The 18446-nt window shown below is 34.4% G+C and overlaps 1 protein-coding gene across 1 annotated transcript; it reads right to left on the bottom strand.

Moving 5' to 3' along the window:
• Positions 1 to 7499: 7499 nt before the first annotated feature.
• Positions 7500 to 11936, bottom strand: LOC136205647 (DNA-binding protein REB1-like). The gene is made up of 2 exons (XM_065996333.1): positions 11562 to 11936; positions 7500 to 10712 (listed from the first exon to the last, which is right to left on the bottom strand). Exon 2 carries the CDS (start codon positions 10653 to 10655, stop codon positions 7824 to 7826), a length of 2832 nt encoding a protein of 943 aa, XP_065852405.1. The 5' UTR covers positions 10656 to 10712; positions 11562 to 11936; the 3' UTR covers positions 7500 to 7823.
• Positions 11937 to 18446: the final 6510 nt, after the last annotated feature.

The raw sequence follows: 18446 nt of genomic DNA, 5'->3' as shown, positions 1-18446 counted from the left end.
TGATAGACATGCTTCCTAGGAATATAGCTTTTTTATGAGGACATTGCAATTTCTTGTTATCATGCCCCATTCGTCTGAGTTCTGCTCTGAAATTTGGTATGCATACAACATATTATTTTAATACTGCTTTTGGATGAAAAAAAAAAAAGAAGCAACGCTGAATCTTTTTTATTGATTTCACAACAAAAGATAACTGCATTTTCCAGGTTGAACATCATGATACTAATGTTAATTATTGTTAATGTTATTATGACCATGATTATCAAGTTTGTAAAAACCGGCTCGGCTTGGCTGGGTCAATTTGCTTCAATTAGACCCTATAGGTAGGCTGATTTGGAGACGCATTAGTTATAGCTGAAACTTACTTGCTGATCGGGTCCCTTTTTCAGCGAGTCTAAATTGCAGATGTTAATCAATTAGATTTTAATGGAGTTGGAGTTTGAATGGTGATTGGGTATTCAGTTGATATGTTGAATGGTTATTGGGTTTATGTTGATATTTTAATTGCATGAATTTCTTGTTTGTGTTGGGATGTTTTTATTGTTTTATTCCGAGAACTTCTACGGTGGACTAGGTGGAATGGATCCAACCAATGAAAATAGAGAAGAAGCATGCTCTACTTCATTAGGAGATGATTTGTGTAAGAAAAGAAAATGCATAATTGTCATGTTTCCATTAATTTCATTTTGAACCAACACATAGATCATTACTATATCAAATAGTCACAATTTTTAATTTTGGGTTAAAATGAGAACTCAATTTTTTTTTAATTCAGGACCTGATTGATGATTTTAATAGTTTAGAATTCTAATTGATTCTGAAACCTTAGTTTCAGAATGTATAATAATTCTTATTTTTCGAAATTAGATAAAAGAAAGTAACTACTGTTAACTTTTTTTTTCGTTTTAGTTTTCAATTCTATAAAGAACATGATGACTTGAGAAGGGGATTTAAGTAATCAGCACGAATTGCCTAAAGAGTAAAAAACATAATGGACTTGAGAGAATTTATTAAGAATATAAATTTGTTGTTTAAATGAATTCATGCTCCAACTGAATCACCTAATTCACAACAAACAACCAAACAATTTAAAAACTTCAATGAGTATTCAACTTATTTCACACAAATTCAACAAAATAATACAGTTTTAGCGACTTTAACATATTTTAAACAAAATTTACAACATTTCAGTCCCTTTAGAAAAGTAAAACTGCAAATATGCATAACATAAATTCAATTTCATTAAATGCACAAATCTCAACCAGTATAACATAATTTAATCCATTTTAATAGGTCAATGTCATCTACTTAGGCCACTTACTGCATACAAATTAAACAAAACAACATAATTTTAACCGATTTCACAATATTTAAGCTGCTTTAAAAGTTTCATTGCAAATATAAATGATATAAACTCAATTTCAAACAAATCTTACATACTTTGTGAAAGGTACTGCTATTTACCATTCATCACCGTTTCCATTTGGACAATTTTCTCTTTTCATAAATTTTCTTAAAACTGAAATTTTGGTTTTTTGAGAGAATTTTTTTGATGACTAGGCGGGCAGAAATTCCGCCTGGCCTGCCCGCCTAGCCATCAAAAAAAATTATGCAAAAGCGTCCAAATTTTGGTGATGAAAAATGTAAAATCATCCAATTGCCATGCATTATGTTCATGATTTTTTCGATAAAAAACTTAATTTTTTTTTTATCACGCATCAATTATTTTCATAATTTCAATTATTGTTGTTTGGGATTGTGATTTTGGAAGAAATTAGAAAGAGAATTTTCAGTTTTTGATCAAAATTATGATAAGGGTAAACAAGTCCAAATGGAGACGGTGATAAGAAAAATGGGGGTGGTATTTCCACTTCACAAAATGCATATACTCCCTCAATATCACACAATGTAATTAGCTTTAATAAACTAATTTCTTGTAGTTTCATTCCGCAACTTCAAAAAACATTTTCACAACAGTCAATTTTACACTTGCTCAAAATCAATAAAACACAACCAAAAATAATAAAACAAAACAATGTATATAATAAAAATAATAAAAGAATAACTTCAAATAAATTCAAAAAAAAAAAAAGTTGAAAACAAATACAATACAATTTCAAAAAAAAAAAACCCCCTTAATTTAGAAATTGAAAGAAATTGGGTAAACTTAACAAAAAAAACAATGTACTCCGACTCTAAAATTTTTACTTACTATCACCTTTATCAGAATTCTTAATCAGTAACTTCTTGAGTGGCTTATTCTGCTTGAATACTGTTATTATCTTCTTATCATCAACATGCAATTTATTTACCGTCTTTTTCTTATGCTTTTTCGAAGAACCACCATATTTAATAAAATGTTTTCTCTTTCCAAAATTGGAAATAGGTAAAGGAATATTCAAATCCTCCATCACATCAATCAAACATTCCCCTTGGAACCCTCCGAACGAGAAGAAATAGATACTAGAACGAAACTACCTTTTCTTACTACACTTTGCCATGAACAAAAAAAACTCTCAAAACCAAGTAAATCGAATAACGAATGAAAAATAACAAAAACAAGCGAACACAACAAAACAATCGAACATAAGAAAAAAATAAAGAAACTTTAAATAATAGATTGGACTTTGAAAAATTACCACTGCAGAGCTAAAATTAGCCTCCCAATATCTCTTTATTGCTGTCCATGGAAAACTACCTCTCTTGGACTTGGTAAAGTATCTTAAATGGGCAGGAAATCTGGCGTTAAAGCATGCATTGACAGGTGGGGATTGGAAGGTTTATTTGATGCTCTCGAGATCATTGGCTTCCTTTTTCTCATATTTTCTTTTCAAAGCAAGACGGATGCCACTGGTTAATAATTTACCTTAAACATTCTGATCCTTTTGTTTTTGTTTTTGTTTTGTTTTTTTTTTTTTTTTTTTGCTGAATCGAAAAGTGTGGATCAACAACTTGATTGATATTTTCTTTACTAAATCAAAAAGTGTGGGACAATAACTTGATTAACCGATGCTTCATCATTCGTGAATATGTGAAGTGTATCCAAAGCATTTTCATTAGCAATGTTTTAAAAACCAGATCGAATGTTGAATCGAATTAACAACTGGATCATAGATCAATGGGTTCAACCGATTGATTCAGAATGACTGAACCAGATGATGTCATAAATAATAATATATATATATATTAAAAAACTTTATATAACCTTATCATACTGAAATAACAAAAAAAAAAAATATTTTTGAACATAAATATATTTTATACTATAAGTTTTGCGCAACATTATATTTTATTTCTATGAAGTATAATTTTGATATAATATATTACATGTATTGTATATATTATAATTTTGATATATTTTATTGCTAAAGCTCTTATTAGTTGTTTCTGTTGCTCCACACAACTTTTATCTTTCTTATGCATATCTTTCCAATCTTCTTAGGAAAAAAAAAATAAAGCTTATTTTCATTCTTACTCATCCCATCTATTTTGTTTTCCCTCCTATTTCAAGTTTTTTTATTTGTTGGTAACTTCATTTTGGCTTGAGTCTATATATTTATTCGAATCTTTTTTTCAGTTTGAACAACATCTGTCACTTATAATTATTTCATTTATACATTTTTTTGGTTTAGTAAGAATAAAAACATTTTATCTTGAGTATTTTTTATTCCTTTTGTGTATCTTGTACTAACTTAAACTTGAGGTAAATTTCATCAATTGTATACAATTTTTGTCCTATTTCACATTTTGGTATACGATCTTCATTTTGTCTCAGTAATATGTATGACCTTATATGTGACCTCCCAATATGATGTATAACAGGTAAAAATGACCGGTCAATACAAAATCAACGTGCCACGTTAGCATTTTGACCGCCCAAAAATTAAAAAATAGACCCACCATATATACAATTACTAAAATACCCTAAATAATTACCCCATATTCATCCATCCCATTTATTTAACATTTGATCTTATCTTATTCTTTTCCCTTTCTCTCATATTCTCTCTCCTATCTTCTTCACGATTTTCAGCATTTACTCCCTTCTCTCTCTTCTTTTATCTTCTTCTTCTTCATGATTTGTGAGCCATTTTCTCCCTGTGATTCTACTTATCTTCTTCTTACACATTAGTGAGTTCAGATTTTCTGTTCAAGTTTTTTAGGGATCAAAGATCATATCAGCAAAAGAGGTCCTATGAAAGGGATTAAATATCAGATCAGCAAAAGAGGTCATAAAATCGGAATTAGCACTCTGATTCCTCGATGAGGAGAAAAACTTTGTTTAAGACTTTGTTATTGATTTCTGATCAGGAAAAGATTTAACCTTTTTATTGATTTTTTCTGAACCAATAGATCTCGTACCAAGGAAGTTACCCTGCTTAATTTTCTTCTTTTTTGGTTTAGATTTTGATTCGAATATTGAAGTTCCTCCGATTAACTGTTCTGGAATTCCTTTTTTTCGTTATTGATTGTTTCGATTGAAGTTCATACAAAGCCAGAGCTTGCATAAACATTAAGTGAGTAAATGACGACCTCTGAAATTGTTCTAAACGGTGCCGATGTGAATGAATCCTTCTGCAATCCTTAGACGCCTCTGATACCTTAAAACTTTGAAGATAATAACCAATAAAAAGTTTATCAAGAGGATAAATATCCAGGATGATAAAAGATAATAACCTTCATTTTTGGTGAGTTTATATTCAGCTTTTGCTTGCTTTAAATTCGTATTTCAGAGAGAAGGAAGAGAGAGAATGGAGGAGAGTTATGGAGTTAGTCAAAGGGTATAAATTTAGAGAGAGAAATTTAAAGATTTAGGGCTGATAGGTATGAATTTAATTTCTAAATTTAAAGACAGAAGAATGATGAGTTGAAGAGAGGGAAGGAGATAGTCAAATGGTATAAAAGTAACTCAGTTATAGATGGGGTCCACTTTTTGTAAGGGATAAGTTGAAAATGGATGATTTGGCAGGTTTAATAGGTTTGACAGGTTTAATAGGTTTGGCAGGTTTAATAGGTTTGACCGGTAATTTTTACCGGTTGTATACCATACTGTGAAGTCATCTATAAGGTTGTACATTTTAATGTGACAAATTGAAAGTTGTATACCAAAGTGTGAAATGGTGCAAACGTTGTACACCATGTATGTAATTTACCCCTTAAACTTGTATTTGTATGTCCTCTATTCCATGCTGTACTTTTTCCTTTAATAGAATGATATATACCAAAAAAAATATTGATATATACTTTTTTATATGAAAAAAGTTAATATTATTTGGAGTTTATGCAATATAAAGGGATAAGGGTCACATTTGATCCTAACATTTTTCGATGAATAATAGAATTAACCATAATATTTCTAAACAAAATCAATTTTAACTCTAAATTACCGAAAATTTGAAAAACCCAATTTGATTGTTATTTAACTATCACATTGCATCATCCAAACATCAATACATCTAAGACATTTAATATACCATTGACAAAGTTACAAAAAAAAACTTATCTACAATTAAGTCTGTTACATATAAATTAATCACAATTTTTTTTTTTTTTTGTTAATGCGTCTAAAATGGTTACTATATCACTAATATAGTTACAAATAAAAAAAAAATGAACCAAACTGCTTCCTTTATTGACAAATTTATTTAAAGTTCTAATGTGATAGTTTTTTTTAGATAAAGATATCGTTAATGACAAACAACACACAAAGCATGGTTAATAAAACTAGAAGGGCTTGTATTCCACTCCATTGATTTTGACATAGAATGACTAGCTCTAGCTAATGCATTAGCGACTTCATTTGTAGAACGATGACTTTGACATCAGTAAAACCATTAATCAAACTCTTACAACCATCAATTAAAGCAAGCACCGTAAAAAGAACATAAATAAATATGAGACGCCACATTAAATGCATCTGATTCAACCACGACAACATTTAACCCCTTCTACTTCAACCAGCTTAAAACCTCCCTAACGCCAACCGCTTCTCCTTCTCTTGGTCGAAATGAACCAGGAATAATTCGAGAAAAAGCTCCCTTGAAGAGGCCTTGACTATCTCGAAGCACTCACCAATTCCTAATCTAACTGAACCTTGAATTGCAGATGCATCAACATTATCTTTTAGAAAATTAGGCGGCAGTTTCAATAATAGAACTATTCCCCACTGTTTGATTCCTCGCAAACCACAAGCTCCAAATAACCATAGCCCAGAGATTATGAAAGTCCGAATTAAGAACCTCGAAACACCTCCTCAACTAATCCAAAAAATTATCAGCCTGCAAATTAGCAATAAAGCCCAATGAAGACAGATTCCAGACTGAAATTGTCACTGGAGAATCTCAAAATAGACATAAAGCAGTTTCATTAGCTTCCCTACAGACCGAACACTGCAAATTCACTGAGATGAACTTCTTGAGCAACACATCAATGGTAGACTTAATCCATTCCTTCTGACTCCTTTGGAACACTTAATCCATCCCAACACATCCATTTAATTTCCTTACAGTTATTGCATCACCAGAAAGCATTAAACATCCGTCCTAGCTCCTGACATAGACTAATCGGCAAAAGAAACACATTCATGGAAAAATTTGCAACAGCTTGTAACACAGTTTTAAGAAGTATTTCCTTACATGCCCGAGAAAGTAATCTCAAATGCTAGGATTGTAAATGTTGCCAAGTACTAGTCCTTAATGAATTTCAATACTGCTCTCTTACAAAGACCCGCCATAGAAGGCAAACCCAGATACCTTGCTTAATCCTGAGTTTCTTTAACCCGAAAATATTACAAATACTCAATCTGTCATCGAAATCCACATCTCTACTGAACAACACAGCAGATTTCTAAAAATTTACTACCAGACCAGATGCCAACTCATACTCGTTCAGCACTTCTTGGACCACAATACAATCCGGGTAGTAGCTTTGTAAAACAAATAACAATCATTTGCAAAAAACAAATGACTTATCCCTAAAAAAAGGCAACAAATGTATATAAAAAAAGTAAGCGTTGCTCAAACAAGTTAGATAGAAAGGATGTTCAAATTAAGGAGTTAGAACCGAACAGTCATTTTTCATAAGGTATTTTCAGTGTCATTGGGCATATAAATCTCCTAAAAAAAAGGCGGGTGCCGAAAAGGAAAGAGCCCAGCCTCTTCAAGAAAGCTTTGCTTGGTAGGCGCTGCCTACTCACTCAGACAATGCTCTCAACATGAAAGTGTGCAGTTCCGGTTAACATAGCATTATTCATTTTATTTGCATTCCAAGTTTACATTTTGAACAGTTCGAAAGGAGCCTTTTTATACATGTGACACGATTATAGAAAAATTGTAAAAACCTTATTTCAAACCGTAAAACATATAATTACGCTATGTTAACCTTGTTTTATGATAAAAGCAGACTTTTTAGGTCATTAGAGACCAAAGATGGCCACAAATAAAAGCTCAAGAGCTATGCTTAATTGAAAAATGAGAGGCTCAATGCAAATACACCCAAAATCAGAATAATCAGAGACAGCCTTTATTTATCAGAGGAAGCAACACTTACATACATATATGCATCCATACAATTGCAAACCACAAGTCTTGTGTGCATGTTAAACTCAATCCAGTCTATTTGGATCCTAAGTTGTAATAAACTTCCATAACTTTTTGAGCAAAAGATCCATTTTAGTACATGAAATCACAAAATAAGCCTTGCTAATGGCCCCAAACAAAAACATGACCACAAAAAACTTAACTTTTGCTAAAATAACTACATAATACTCCCAAATCCCATAAGGCAAAATTCAGATAGCAGCAATGGAAGTAATGAATCTAAACTCAGTCTACTATAGGTTTGCTAGCGTAGGCCTCCCTGGCTTCAAGCACATCCGGGCAATACCGTTTCATCAAAACTTCAACCTGCTCTGCAAATGACCCGTTCTGTTGCTCACCAAGATGCTTGACCATTTGGTTCCATCTCTTTCGACATATATCACCAGGTCTATGTTCCAAAAGACTGTCCCAGTCAACATCTTCCATGCAGCATGCATCCACATCATCAAGTGCAATCAAAAGGCGATAGTCATCCACATCAGCCCATTTACCTTCAGCCACCAAAGGAGATGTTAAATTATCATACCATTTCATGCAGCATACAGGAGTAGCTCTAGTCCCCAGCTGGTTGCTAATGGCTGTCCAACAAATATTGTCTCGCAACATTCCATGTTTCGACTTCCTTTCCTCAAAAGCTTTCATACGCAGATCCATGTTCACTAGATCAAACAAAGACTGGTACTCATCTTGGGACCACTTTCCTCTATTTCTGTTCGCCACATTTAGTCTCCTCCATGCATCCTTGACATGAAACCTGTGTTTGCCAAGCACGTCACCCAAAGTTCTCCAATCAGGCCCGTATTTTTCATAAAACTTCTGCACTACTTCATACTCTTCTTCAGTCCACTTACGATTTTCATCCCTCTCAAACAAGACATGGGCTCGATGATAGACACTCTCACAAGGCCTCCAAGGTAAAGCTTCCCCTATTTCCTTCCAACAATTTCTAACCTGAGGGTACTTCTTACACTTCAAAACCATATTTAACCCTTCTTCACCTAATTCATGCTCATCGATGTAGTTCAAAACAGCCTCTTTAACCATCTCATCTTCCTCACGTGAGAATCGCTTCCCTCGCACCAATTCCGCTTTCTGGACAGACCCATCATCACTTGGATCATCAGATGATGGGAAAATTTCCACATCTTCAGAAAAACTTACTCTCTTAGATGCCCCTTTTGATGTAGACCCATTTATTTCTGAACTAGTTTTCTCTAGCTCAACCTTCTTCTTCTTCTTCCTCTTCTTCTTCTCTACTTTGTTGCTACAATTTGCAGCACCAATATGTTCCTTTATTTCTCCATTTCCTAGCTCAACCTTCTTCTTCTTCTTCCTCCTCTTCTTCTTCTCTACTTTGTTGCTACAATTTGCAGCACCAATATGTTCCTTTATTTCTCCATTTCCTAGCTCATGCTTTTCCTTCCTCTTCTTCCTTGAACGTTCAACATTCTCCAGAATATTTTCTCCAAACAACTCTCTTTCATTTCTGGTTTCTTTTCCATCAATTCCACCACTGATTACCCCAGTATCACCAGCATCTCTTTCTCTCTTCTGCTTCTTCCTCTTTTTCTCGTCTTTGGCTCTTGGCATCCCTTTCGCTGCTTCATTTTCAGTTGAATTCATGCCACCTCCATTTTTTGCTACCTTTTCCGTAACTTTTTCTTCCAAAATCTCTCTTGCACCACCAACTTCATTTCCATCAATTGTAGCACTTATTTCCTCAGTATCACCAATACCCTTTTCTCTCTTCTGCTTCTTCCTTTTTTTCTTATCTTTTTTACCATCTTTCGATCTTGGCATTCCTTCTGCTGTTTCATTTTCAGTTGAATCCATGCCACCTCCATTTTTTGCTACCTTTTCCATAACTTTTTCTTCCAAAATCTCTCTTGCACTACCAACTTCATTTCCATCAATTGTAGCACTTATTTCCTCAGTATCACCAATACCCTTTTCTCTCTTCTGCTTCTTCCTTTTTTTCTTATCTTTTTTTCCATCTTTCGCTCTTGGCATTCCTTCTGCTGCTTCATTTTCAGTTGAATCCATGCCACCTCCATTTTTTGCTACCTTTTCCATAACTTTTTCTTCCAAAATCTCTCTTGCACTACCAACTTCATTTCCATCAATTGTAGCACTTATTTCCTCAGTATCACCAATACCCTTTTCTCTCTTCTGCTTCTTCCTTTTTTTCTTATCTTTTTTTCCATCTTTCGCTCTTGGCATTCCTTCTGCTGCTTCATTTTCAGTTGAATCCATGCCACCTCCCATTTTTGCTACCTTTTCCATAACTTTTTCTTCCAAAATCTCTCTTGCACTACCAACTTCATTTCCATCAATTGTAGCACTTATTTCCTCAGTATCACCAATACCCTTTTCTCTCTTCTGCTTCTTCCTTTTTTTCTTATCTTTTTTTCCATCTTTCGCTCTTGGCATTCCTTCTGCTGCTTCATTTTCAGTTGAATCCATGCCACCTCCATTTTTTGCTACCTTTTCCATAACTTTTTCTTCCAAAATCTCTCTTGCACTACCAACTTCATTTCCATCAATTGTAGCACTTATTTCCTCAGTATCACCAATACCCTTTTCTCTCTTCTGCTTCTTCCTTTTTTTCTTATCTTTTTTTCCATCTTTCGCTCTTGGCATTCCTTCTGCCTCATTTTCAGCAGAACCCATGCCACTTCCATTTTTAGCTACCATTTCGCTGATATTCTTTTCTAACATCTCTTGTTTATTTCCATCATTCCCATCTTTCTCACCTACCTCATCATGCTCTCTAACTTTTGGAATTTCCACATATGCATCACTATGATCTGACCTCCTTTTATGTTTCTTCTTTTTTTTCTGAAACTCATAATTACTTAAATTTGCATCACCCTCTAAGTTCAAAGCAGCATCATTAGCATCATGCCTACTAGTCTGCTCATTGTTCAAAACAAAACCTTCCCCTAGACTCTGGATTGATGAATCTTCATGAATTAGAGTTACATCCTTCAAATGATCAACTTCATTGTTAAGTTTATGCCTCTCTTGCACCTCCCTCCGATTTTTTTTAGTGCCCATGTGGACAAAGGTTTCCCACGAACTTTTGACTGATTACTGTCAATCCCTCAAACAAATCTGAAAACAAGATAAAGAGAGAAGTCAGATAACAAGTCATTTAAAACAAATTGCTGGCATAGCTAAAGGAGTCGTGGCTAGGGATGATAACAGGTGGGATAGCTAAGCAAATCGTCCTAGCCATTCCTAATGAACAAGGAACTACTGTACCACCCTAGAGTTATTAATGATAGTGATTATCACTGTAACAGTCTCAAATCCAAACGGCAGTACTATAAACAAATCATACCCACACAATTACCCATATCACACCTTGTTTCCCCTGAAACTATGAACAAAAACATTAGAAAAGATGGACAAGGTACTAATCTAAGCAACTATAAGTGAAAACAAGATAGAAATGCAAACTAAATACGTTCAAGTTTTAGTTTACCAAATTTTAAAAACATTAATGGTGCAAGACAATACAAAGATAGCAATTATATAATATATATAATTTATGTAAAACATATCATTGAAGTAACAATAAATTTCAAAGCCACTAACCAAAAAAAAATCTCACCCTAAAACATTCCATTCACTACTTGAATTGTAGTTGTGAATAACAGTATGCGTATTTGTAACTCAGATATGTACCCATCTATACTCATGAATCATGATTGAATGAAATTTGAACCCGGATTTGGCTTTATAATCACCATTTTTTTTTATCATTATTGTTGATTATTCTCTTGTAAAATATGAAAAGTACTAATTTCCACTATATGAAAAGTACCTAATTCCTATTCTCTGGTTTTTCATGTTATAATTAACACAATGAATTTCAAGGGACCTAGATTATACGTTTTTGTTTCAATTTTCGAAATCAAAAGCTTTTTTCACTCAAAAAAAGAAAATTGAAAATCTCACCGTTTATGAAGACGCCGCTGGAGGAGTTGTCTTCCGATGTTCGCCGATGGTCTTTTATGAAGACGCCGGGCAGGGAAAGAGATAGATGGGGATTATTAGGGTTTGGTGTTGAAGCGCAGGGCAGGGAAAGAGAAAGAAAAGGAAAAACATAAGGTTAATTTTAACTTTTTTTTGTTTCACCTGAACTTTTAATTTTTAGAGAAAATAAAGGATCATTTCAGTGAAATTTTATTGTTTTTAGTTCAAGCCGGGTGAATTTACCGGGTTTATCCTAGTTCGCCGGTTTCAAACCGGTTCATATAGCATCCTAACCAGATCGGAAATCTGATCAGTACCCCGTTGAACTAAACAAAGGACGAGAATTTATAAAAGCAATTCCACCCTTCACCCATTCTACTTCCACATTTTTCAAAATTCTCTTTTTAAAACATCTATAGAACAAATCTTTTCAATAAGTCAAAAACAAATATTTTATTAAATTTTAACCCGTATAATACATAATATTTTTTATAGTTTATATTCTTTTCATTATATTTTTATTGTAAATATATAAATCGACTCAAATAATTTTACTTATAAATATAAAAATGTTAAATAAATTTATTTAAACATATAACTAACATAATAAAATCAAATATATGGATAATTCAATTAATATTATTAAAAAAATTCTTGAATATAATTTTTTATTTTATTTTTCTCGTCATAAATAACAATTTTTAATTCTTTTTTGCTTGTAACTCTAGAAACTACTACATACCATGGTTAAAAATTGGTCGATGAAGATATAATTCAAAGATCTACTAAAACGACGGCTACAAGTATGATTATCTTATGTCTTATGAAGCACGGACACGGGTGCGGACACGACAAACGGTATTGTTAGAAAATATAAGACACGGGCGCGACGGAATACGATAAATTTTATATAATTAATTATATATATATTTGATATAAAAATATATATAAAAAAACTTGTTAAATCACAAATAATTCATTCTCTAATCCATAAAAAAAATATCCATGATAAGACAAGCCATTAAATTCATCACAAAAACAATATCTACTACTTCAAATCAAATCAAACCAAATTACTTAATCTTCAAGCATTTCATTTTCATCATCTTCTTCATCTAGAAACACCATCGACTCCAATTCCTGTTCATCAAGAGATAGATCGACAATCTCAAGGATTCCCGCACTATCCGGTGCCTCAAAGGCATCTCCACCAATATCTCACATTCTTGTCTCTCCTTTCTTATATTGTGATGCCTTCCTAGAAAGAAGACGCAAGTTAGTATGGACAAACACTAGATCCTCCGCTCGTTTAGGAGTGATTTTGTTTCTTCTCATTGAATTGATAAAAGAGCAGGTACTCCAATTTCTTTCACAACAAGAAGAGGATGTCGGTTGACCAAGAAGCTTGATTGCTATAGATCTAAGCATAGGAGTACCGACTCCATAGGAGAGCCACTAATAAGATGGATCCATTTCACTCCTATCATTAATGGAATCAAAATCACCAAACTCGTCACGCAAAGATGAAAACTTAGCATATTCAATTAAAATGTTTCTACGATCATCCCCATTTGAAAAATAACGCCTAAAACACTTGTTTCTTTTAGTAGAAATCTCCACATCATTATGGGGAGCTACACGTCCAACACCGTTTTTAAGCCAACTATCAGTATAGTACCTACAAATGTTAACAATGAAATTAAATTTCTAAATGGATGAACTACAAATAAAATTATTTATGTCGAATAAAAGACGAAAAAATTGATCTAGGATTCAAGGAGTGTGCCAAGCAATGAAGTGGGGTGTTGCTTTTGTTCCAACAAGGCACTAAAATTTCATGAATCACATTGTAAAATGTAGAATCCTTAGAAGAAACGTCTTTGTGCTCATGTCTAAAGATAACAAACTTTATCTTTTCAATCATTGTGTCCCATATATCATAGATCAAGTGAAGACATGGTTTGTCTGTGTCTGCAATCCTTAACATTTCATAAATAGGCTCAGTGAAATCAACAATGTATCTAATTTTGTCCCACCAAACATCATCAACTACCCTTGACTTGAAAAAAAGCAGCTTTCTCCTTATCTTCATCCTTAAAACTATCCCATTTATCACTAATAACTACAAGTGTAAGCCCTCGTTTGATAGACAACATTCTTCTAAGCCTCATAACTACAGAAGCAAAATGTGTAGGTGCAATTGACAACATCTTTAAATTGGAAGATTCATGGTAAATAGCATTACTCAAGCAATGATTAGTAATGAAATTCTTCATTCCAAATGCATCATTAGCAACTTCTATAATCCACTTGCATTCACTGTAAGTTTCAACATTAGTATCTTTTGGTGCACAAATTTCTTTTAATGCCAAATTAAGAGTGTGGATTATACAAGGTGTCTAATAAATATGTGGAAATTCATTTTCCACCACCAACCCTGTAGCTCTACATACTGGTGCATTATCTATTATCACTTGAACAACATTTGATTCACCTACTACCCTAATTTGTTCTTTAATCAAATTAGCAATGAAATGTTTATCTTTATACTCACCTTCGCAATTTACAGCTTTAAAAAACATAGGTCCACTCTATGATGTAGCCATGAAGTTGATAATTGGCCTTCTTTGAGGATCCATCCATCCATCACTAACCAAGCTCAAACCATTCTCCACCCATTTACTTTTAGTTGGCATCAACTGTCTTTCAATAGCTGCTCTTTCTTTTTGCAATAACATAGTCCTCAACATATTGTATCCTGACAGCAAATATCCAATTATATTTTGATTGGCAACCAATGTATACAAACTCACAAAGTATGGGTTCCTAGCAAGATGAAAAGGCAGCCCGGCAGAATAAAACATTCTTGCAATTTCACTATGCAGTTGGTCAATTAGTTCATTATTTGCTAACTTCTCCAAAGGATTTGTAATTGATGCCTTCCTTTTCCGTTGGTCAAATGTTTCACTCCTTCCACCCTAAAAGAGCATGTTCCTGCAGTACCACCCATGGTGCTTATAAATGAACCACTACTTCGTGTTTGAGAAACAGGAAGTGAGAACGGATGCGGTTTTGCTTTGGCCTTTGATGCTGCTTCTTCTTCCACCTCTCTTTGCACTTGAAGATAAGAGTCTTTGCTTATTGCTATACAAGCTTGAATCCCTTGCCCTTTAATCTTCTATAAATGAGCCTTGAATCTAGAAGGAGAACCAGTAAATTGCTTGACACAAAACTTGCAATCAATTACTTTACATTACCTCCCCTTTTTTCTAGAAGTCTATCAATCAATTTAACATGATTCCACAATGGGGAGTTAACTTCATAAGATTTTCACCATGATGGAATGACTTTGAAAGTAGTGCCTCAACTTTTGTGCAGTAATGACTACTCCAAAAGTAAGATTCTCCAACTTTGGATATCTAGCCTCTGCATCCCCCTAGACTCTACTGACATAATAGACAGGAAACTGCATTGTTCCTTCTTCACGAATCAATATAAAATTGCTTCATTCCTCTGCAACACTTATGTACAAATACAACGTCTCACCAGGTAGAGGTCTACTAAGCAGTGGAGACAAAGCAAGGAACAATTTTGATTGCTCAAAGGACGTTTGACATTATACCGTCCAGTTGAAATTCTTAACTCCCTTTAGGCTTTTGTAAAAGGGCATACAGAGCCTGGCTAAACAAGAATTAAAACGCCCTAAAGCATTGGTCTTTCCATTTAGCTTTTGCACATCATTAATTTTCTGCGGAGGCTCCATGTTAATGATAAATTTTATCCAAGTTTTCCTCAATACCTCTTTGAGATATCATGAAACCTAAAAAATTTCCCAAAAAAACACCAAATGTACACTTTTATGGATTCAACTTGAGGTTATGCTCTTGTAGTGTAGCAAAACCTGTAGCCAGATCTGTCGCATACTCCTCCATCGATCGAATTTTAACTATCATATCATCAACATAAATCTCAACTTTATCACCGATGACATCACCGTAAATTTTATTTACCACCCGCTGGTAAGTTGCTCTTGCATTTTTCAGATCGAAAGGCATAACGTCATTACCAATAAGTTCCTTTGTCTATTCAAAAACATATGTTTAATAGATCATCACGGTTCATTGGGATCTGATGGTATCCACCTGCTGTATCCAAAATTGAATAGATGGCAAACCGTGCCGTAGAATCAATGAGCGTGTGTATGCATGGTATTGGATATGAGTCCTGAGGGCACGCCTTGTTTAGATTAGTGAAGTCAATGCACATGCGCCACTTACCATTAGCTTTCTTCACCAGGACCATATTGGCTATCCACCTTGCATAAATCACCTCCTTAATATGATGACAATCCAATAAGTTTTTAACTTCAACCTTAATAACCTTCTGCTTCTCCAAACCATGATTTCTTAGTTTCTGCACGACGGGAGGAGCATCCTTATTAAGGTTTAAAGAATGCATCATAAGGTTAGGAGATACCCCAGTAATATCCATGAGAGACCAGGCGAAGGCCTGAAAGATTGTCTTCAAAGTTGAAATAATATCAACATTCGGTTGCTCTTGGATTTTTATAGCAACCTGGATAGATTTTCCCCCAGCCAACCAAATACTCTCTAAGGTGCCAACTGGTTCTGTTCTTTCTATTTCTTTCTCTATAAGATCCTATGTAGGCTTCATGTTCAAAAACACAAGATAAGTTTCTTGAGCAATGACTTGATTACCTTGAGCCACTGACATGCCTTCTTTTGTTAGTATCTGCCATGCCAAGTGATGTATAGATAAGGCACCCACAGATTTGGCTAAAAGTGGACGTCCGATAAGGCAATACTGAATCAATTACTTCAAAAAGCCACTTGATTGAACCATCACCAATAAAGACATTCATCTGTGTGTTACCAAAGTGGGGGTACCAAATGTCCCAATTTTCCCACTAATGGTGACAGAGTTAGAATTAACCTTTCATGATCCAGGCGTAATGCTTCATACGTCTTGCGAGTAATAACATTTACACAGCTTCCAGTATCAATGAACACTCTATGAACCCTGTACTCTTCTAAAAAAATCTCAAGGACTAAAGCATCATTATATGTGTGTCGAGTAAAGTTACCAAAAAAGAACTTAGATCTTGATTCAGTTATTCTTTCTTGGTCCCTATGTACTCTTCTTCTTTTCACCGAATAATCCTCTTTCGATTCTCCGACAATGACATTGATAACACCCATGGGAGCCCTTTCTACATGATGCTTATCCTTTGAATCTTTAGATTTGATTGCATTCTTCAAGAATTTGTCCAGCTTGCCTGCTTCGGCCATCTTATGCAACTCAGCTGCTAATTGCCTACACTCCTCCGTAGCATGACATTGCTTTTGTGGAACTCACAATATAATCCATTATGCCTTCGACCTGAGGACTTCAGTTTGGGAGGATATTGAATATGTTATTTGTTAGTTTCCACCCAGTAAAGGATTTTTTTTTTTTGCAAGGAGCATTCAAGGGAGCATAATTTCGATCTGTGTGATCCTTGATATCGCTTTTAGAATCTTTTGGTTGATGAACCCAACTCAACCTTTCATTGAGCAAGCGATCAGTTTATGAATATCCCATTTGATGAAATCTATGGCTCTTCTTATTAGATCTGGGAACATTTCTGGTCACCTGGTGGCCAACTCCTTAGACAGATCTTTACTTCAGCAATTACTTGTCATGGCTTTTACTGCCTTATCCATATTCATATGTTTAATCTAGATGGCCACTCTCTGAAAATGTTCCACCCACTCCTTTAAGGACTCGTTAGGCTCTTGTACCAGGTAATTGAGATCTTGCATTATTTTACATTTAGGAATGGAAGTGATGAAATGGTCCGTAAATTCCTTAGACATTTGCTTGAAAGACTTGATAGAACCAGGTAGCAATTGGTCATACCAATAAGCAGTCGAATCTCTTAATGTTGTTGAAAACAAATGACACATAAGAGCATCTGTTGTTGTTGTGGTTTGAAGTGCCCGAAGAAAGTTCTTCACATGAAGATTTGGATCTGCCATGCCATTGTAATTTTTTAGAAGAGGATATTTGAAACCTCTTGGCATTCGCTGGGTCATTATCTCTACAGTTAAAAGAGTATCTACATCTGTAGTTTCAAGCATTCTAGACTCCAAACCTTCATCCTTTATGATATGTCAAATCTCACTTTTGATGAGGTTATAAACCTCCTCCTTCAAAGAGTGCTCTTTCTCATTCGGCTTCGGCTGTTGCCTTTGGTTTTGATAGTCCGGGGATATAGAAACCTCCATCCTCCTTTTATGTGATTCATAATGATTAATCAAGGATTCAATGGAATCATGACGAACGTCTCTATGCCGCTTATCTGGATCCTTTAAGCTTGGGCGCTTGCTTGACTGGTGAAGGCGAATGATAGTGTCTTCAGTATGGAGGACGTATAGGCTTCTCCTTTGATCTCCCCCTAAACATCTATGGTCGGGATTCCTCATAGAAATTTCACTTTTGAGGACATGTTTGAGCTACATGATGTCTAGTAGAACAAGCAACTGATCCCCTCCTTTCTCCAAACTTGCCATCTTTTTGCCTCCTTAAACTCTAAACGCATTATCTCCATTTGTGAAGCATGCTCAACCCTTAGGATGTTCATAGATCCTTGAATAGATCTGATGTTGTAAATCAACTATTTCGTTAAACCATCCATAAAATAGTTATACAAGGTCCAATAAGGCTAAACATGCGTCGATTCTTTGATCCAAAGCTTGAGTAACAAACAAAGGTGTTATTAGATGATTACTTGAATCCACTAAGCCATAATTAGGTGCGGGTGATGTACTTGGTATATTTTCAGCTTGATGGCCAGGCTAAATCTCA

This window comes from Euphorbia lathyris, chromosome 1 (assembly GCF_963576675.1).
Source record: "Euphorbia lathyris chromosome 1, ddEupLath1.1, whole genome shotgun sequence".
NCBI lineage: Eukaryota > Viridiplantae > Streptophyta > Magnoliopsida > Malpighiales > Euphorbiaceae > Euphorbia > Euphorbia lathyris.
This window is presented reverse-complemented; position numbering and strand designations above follow the sequence as displayed.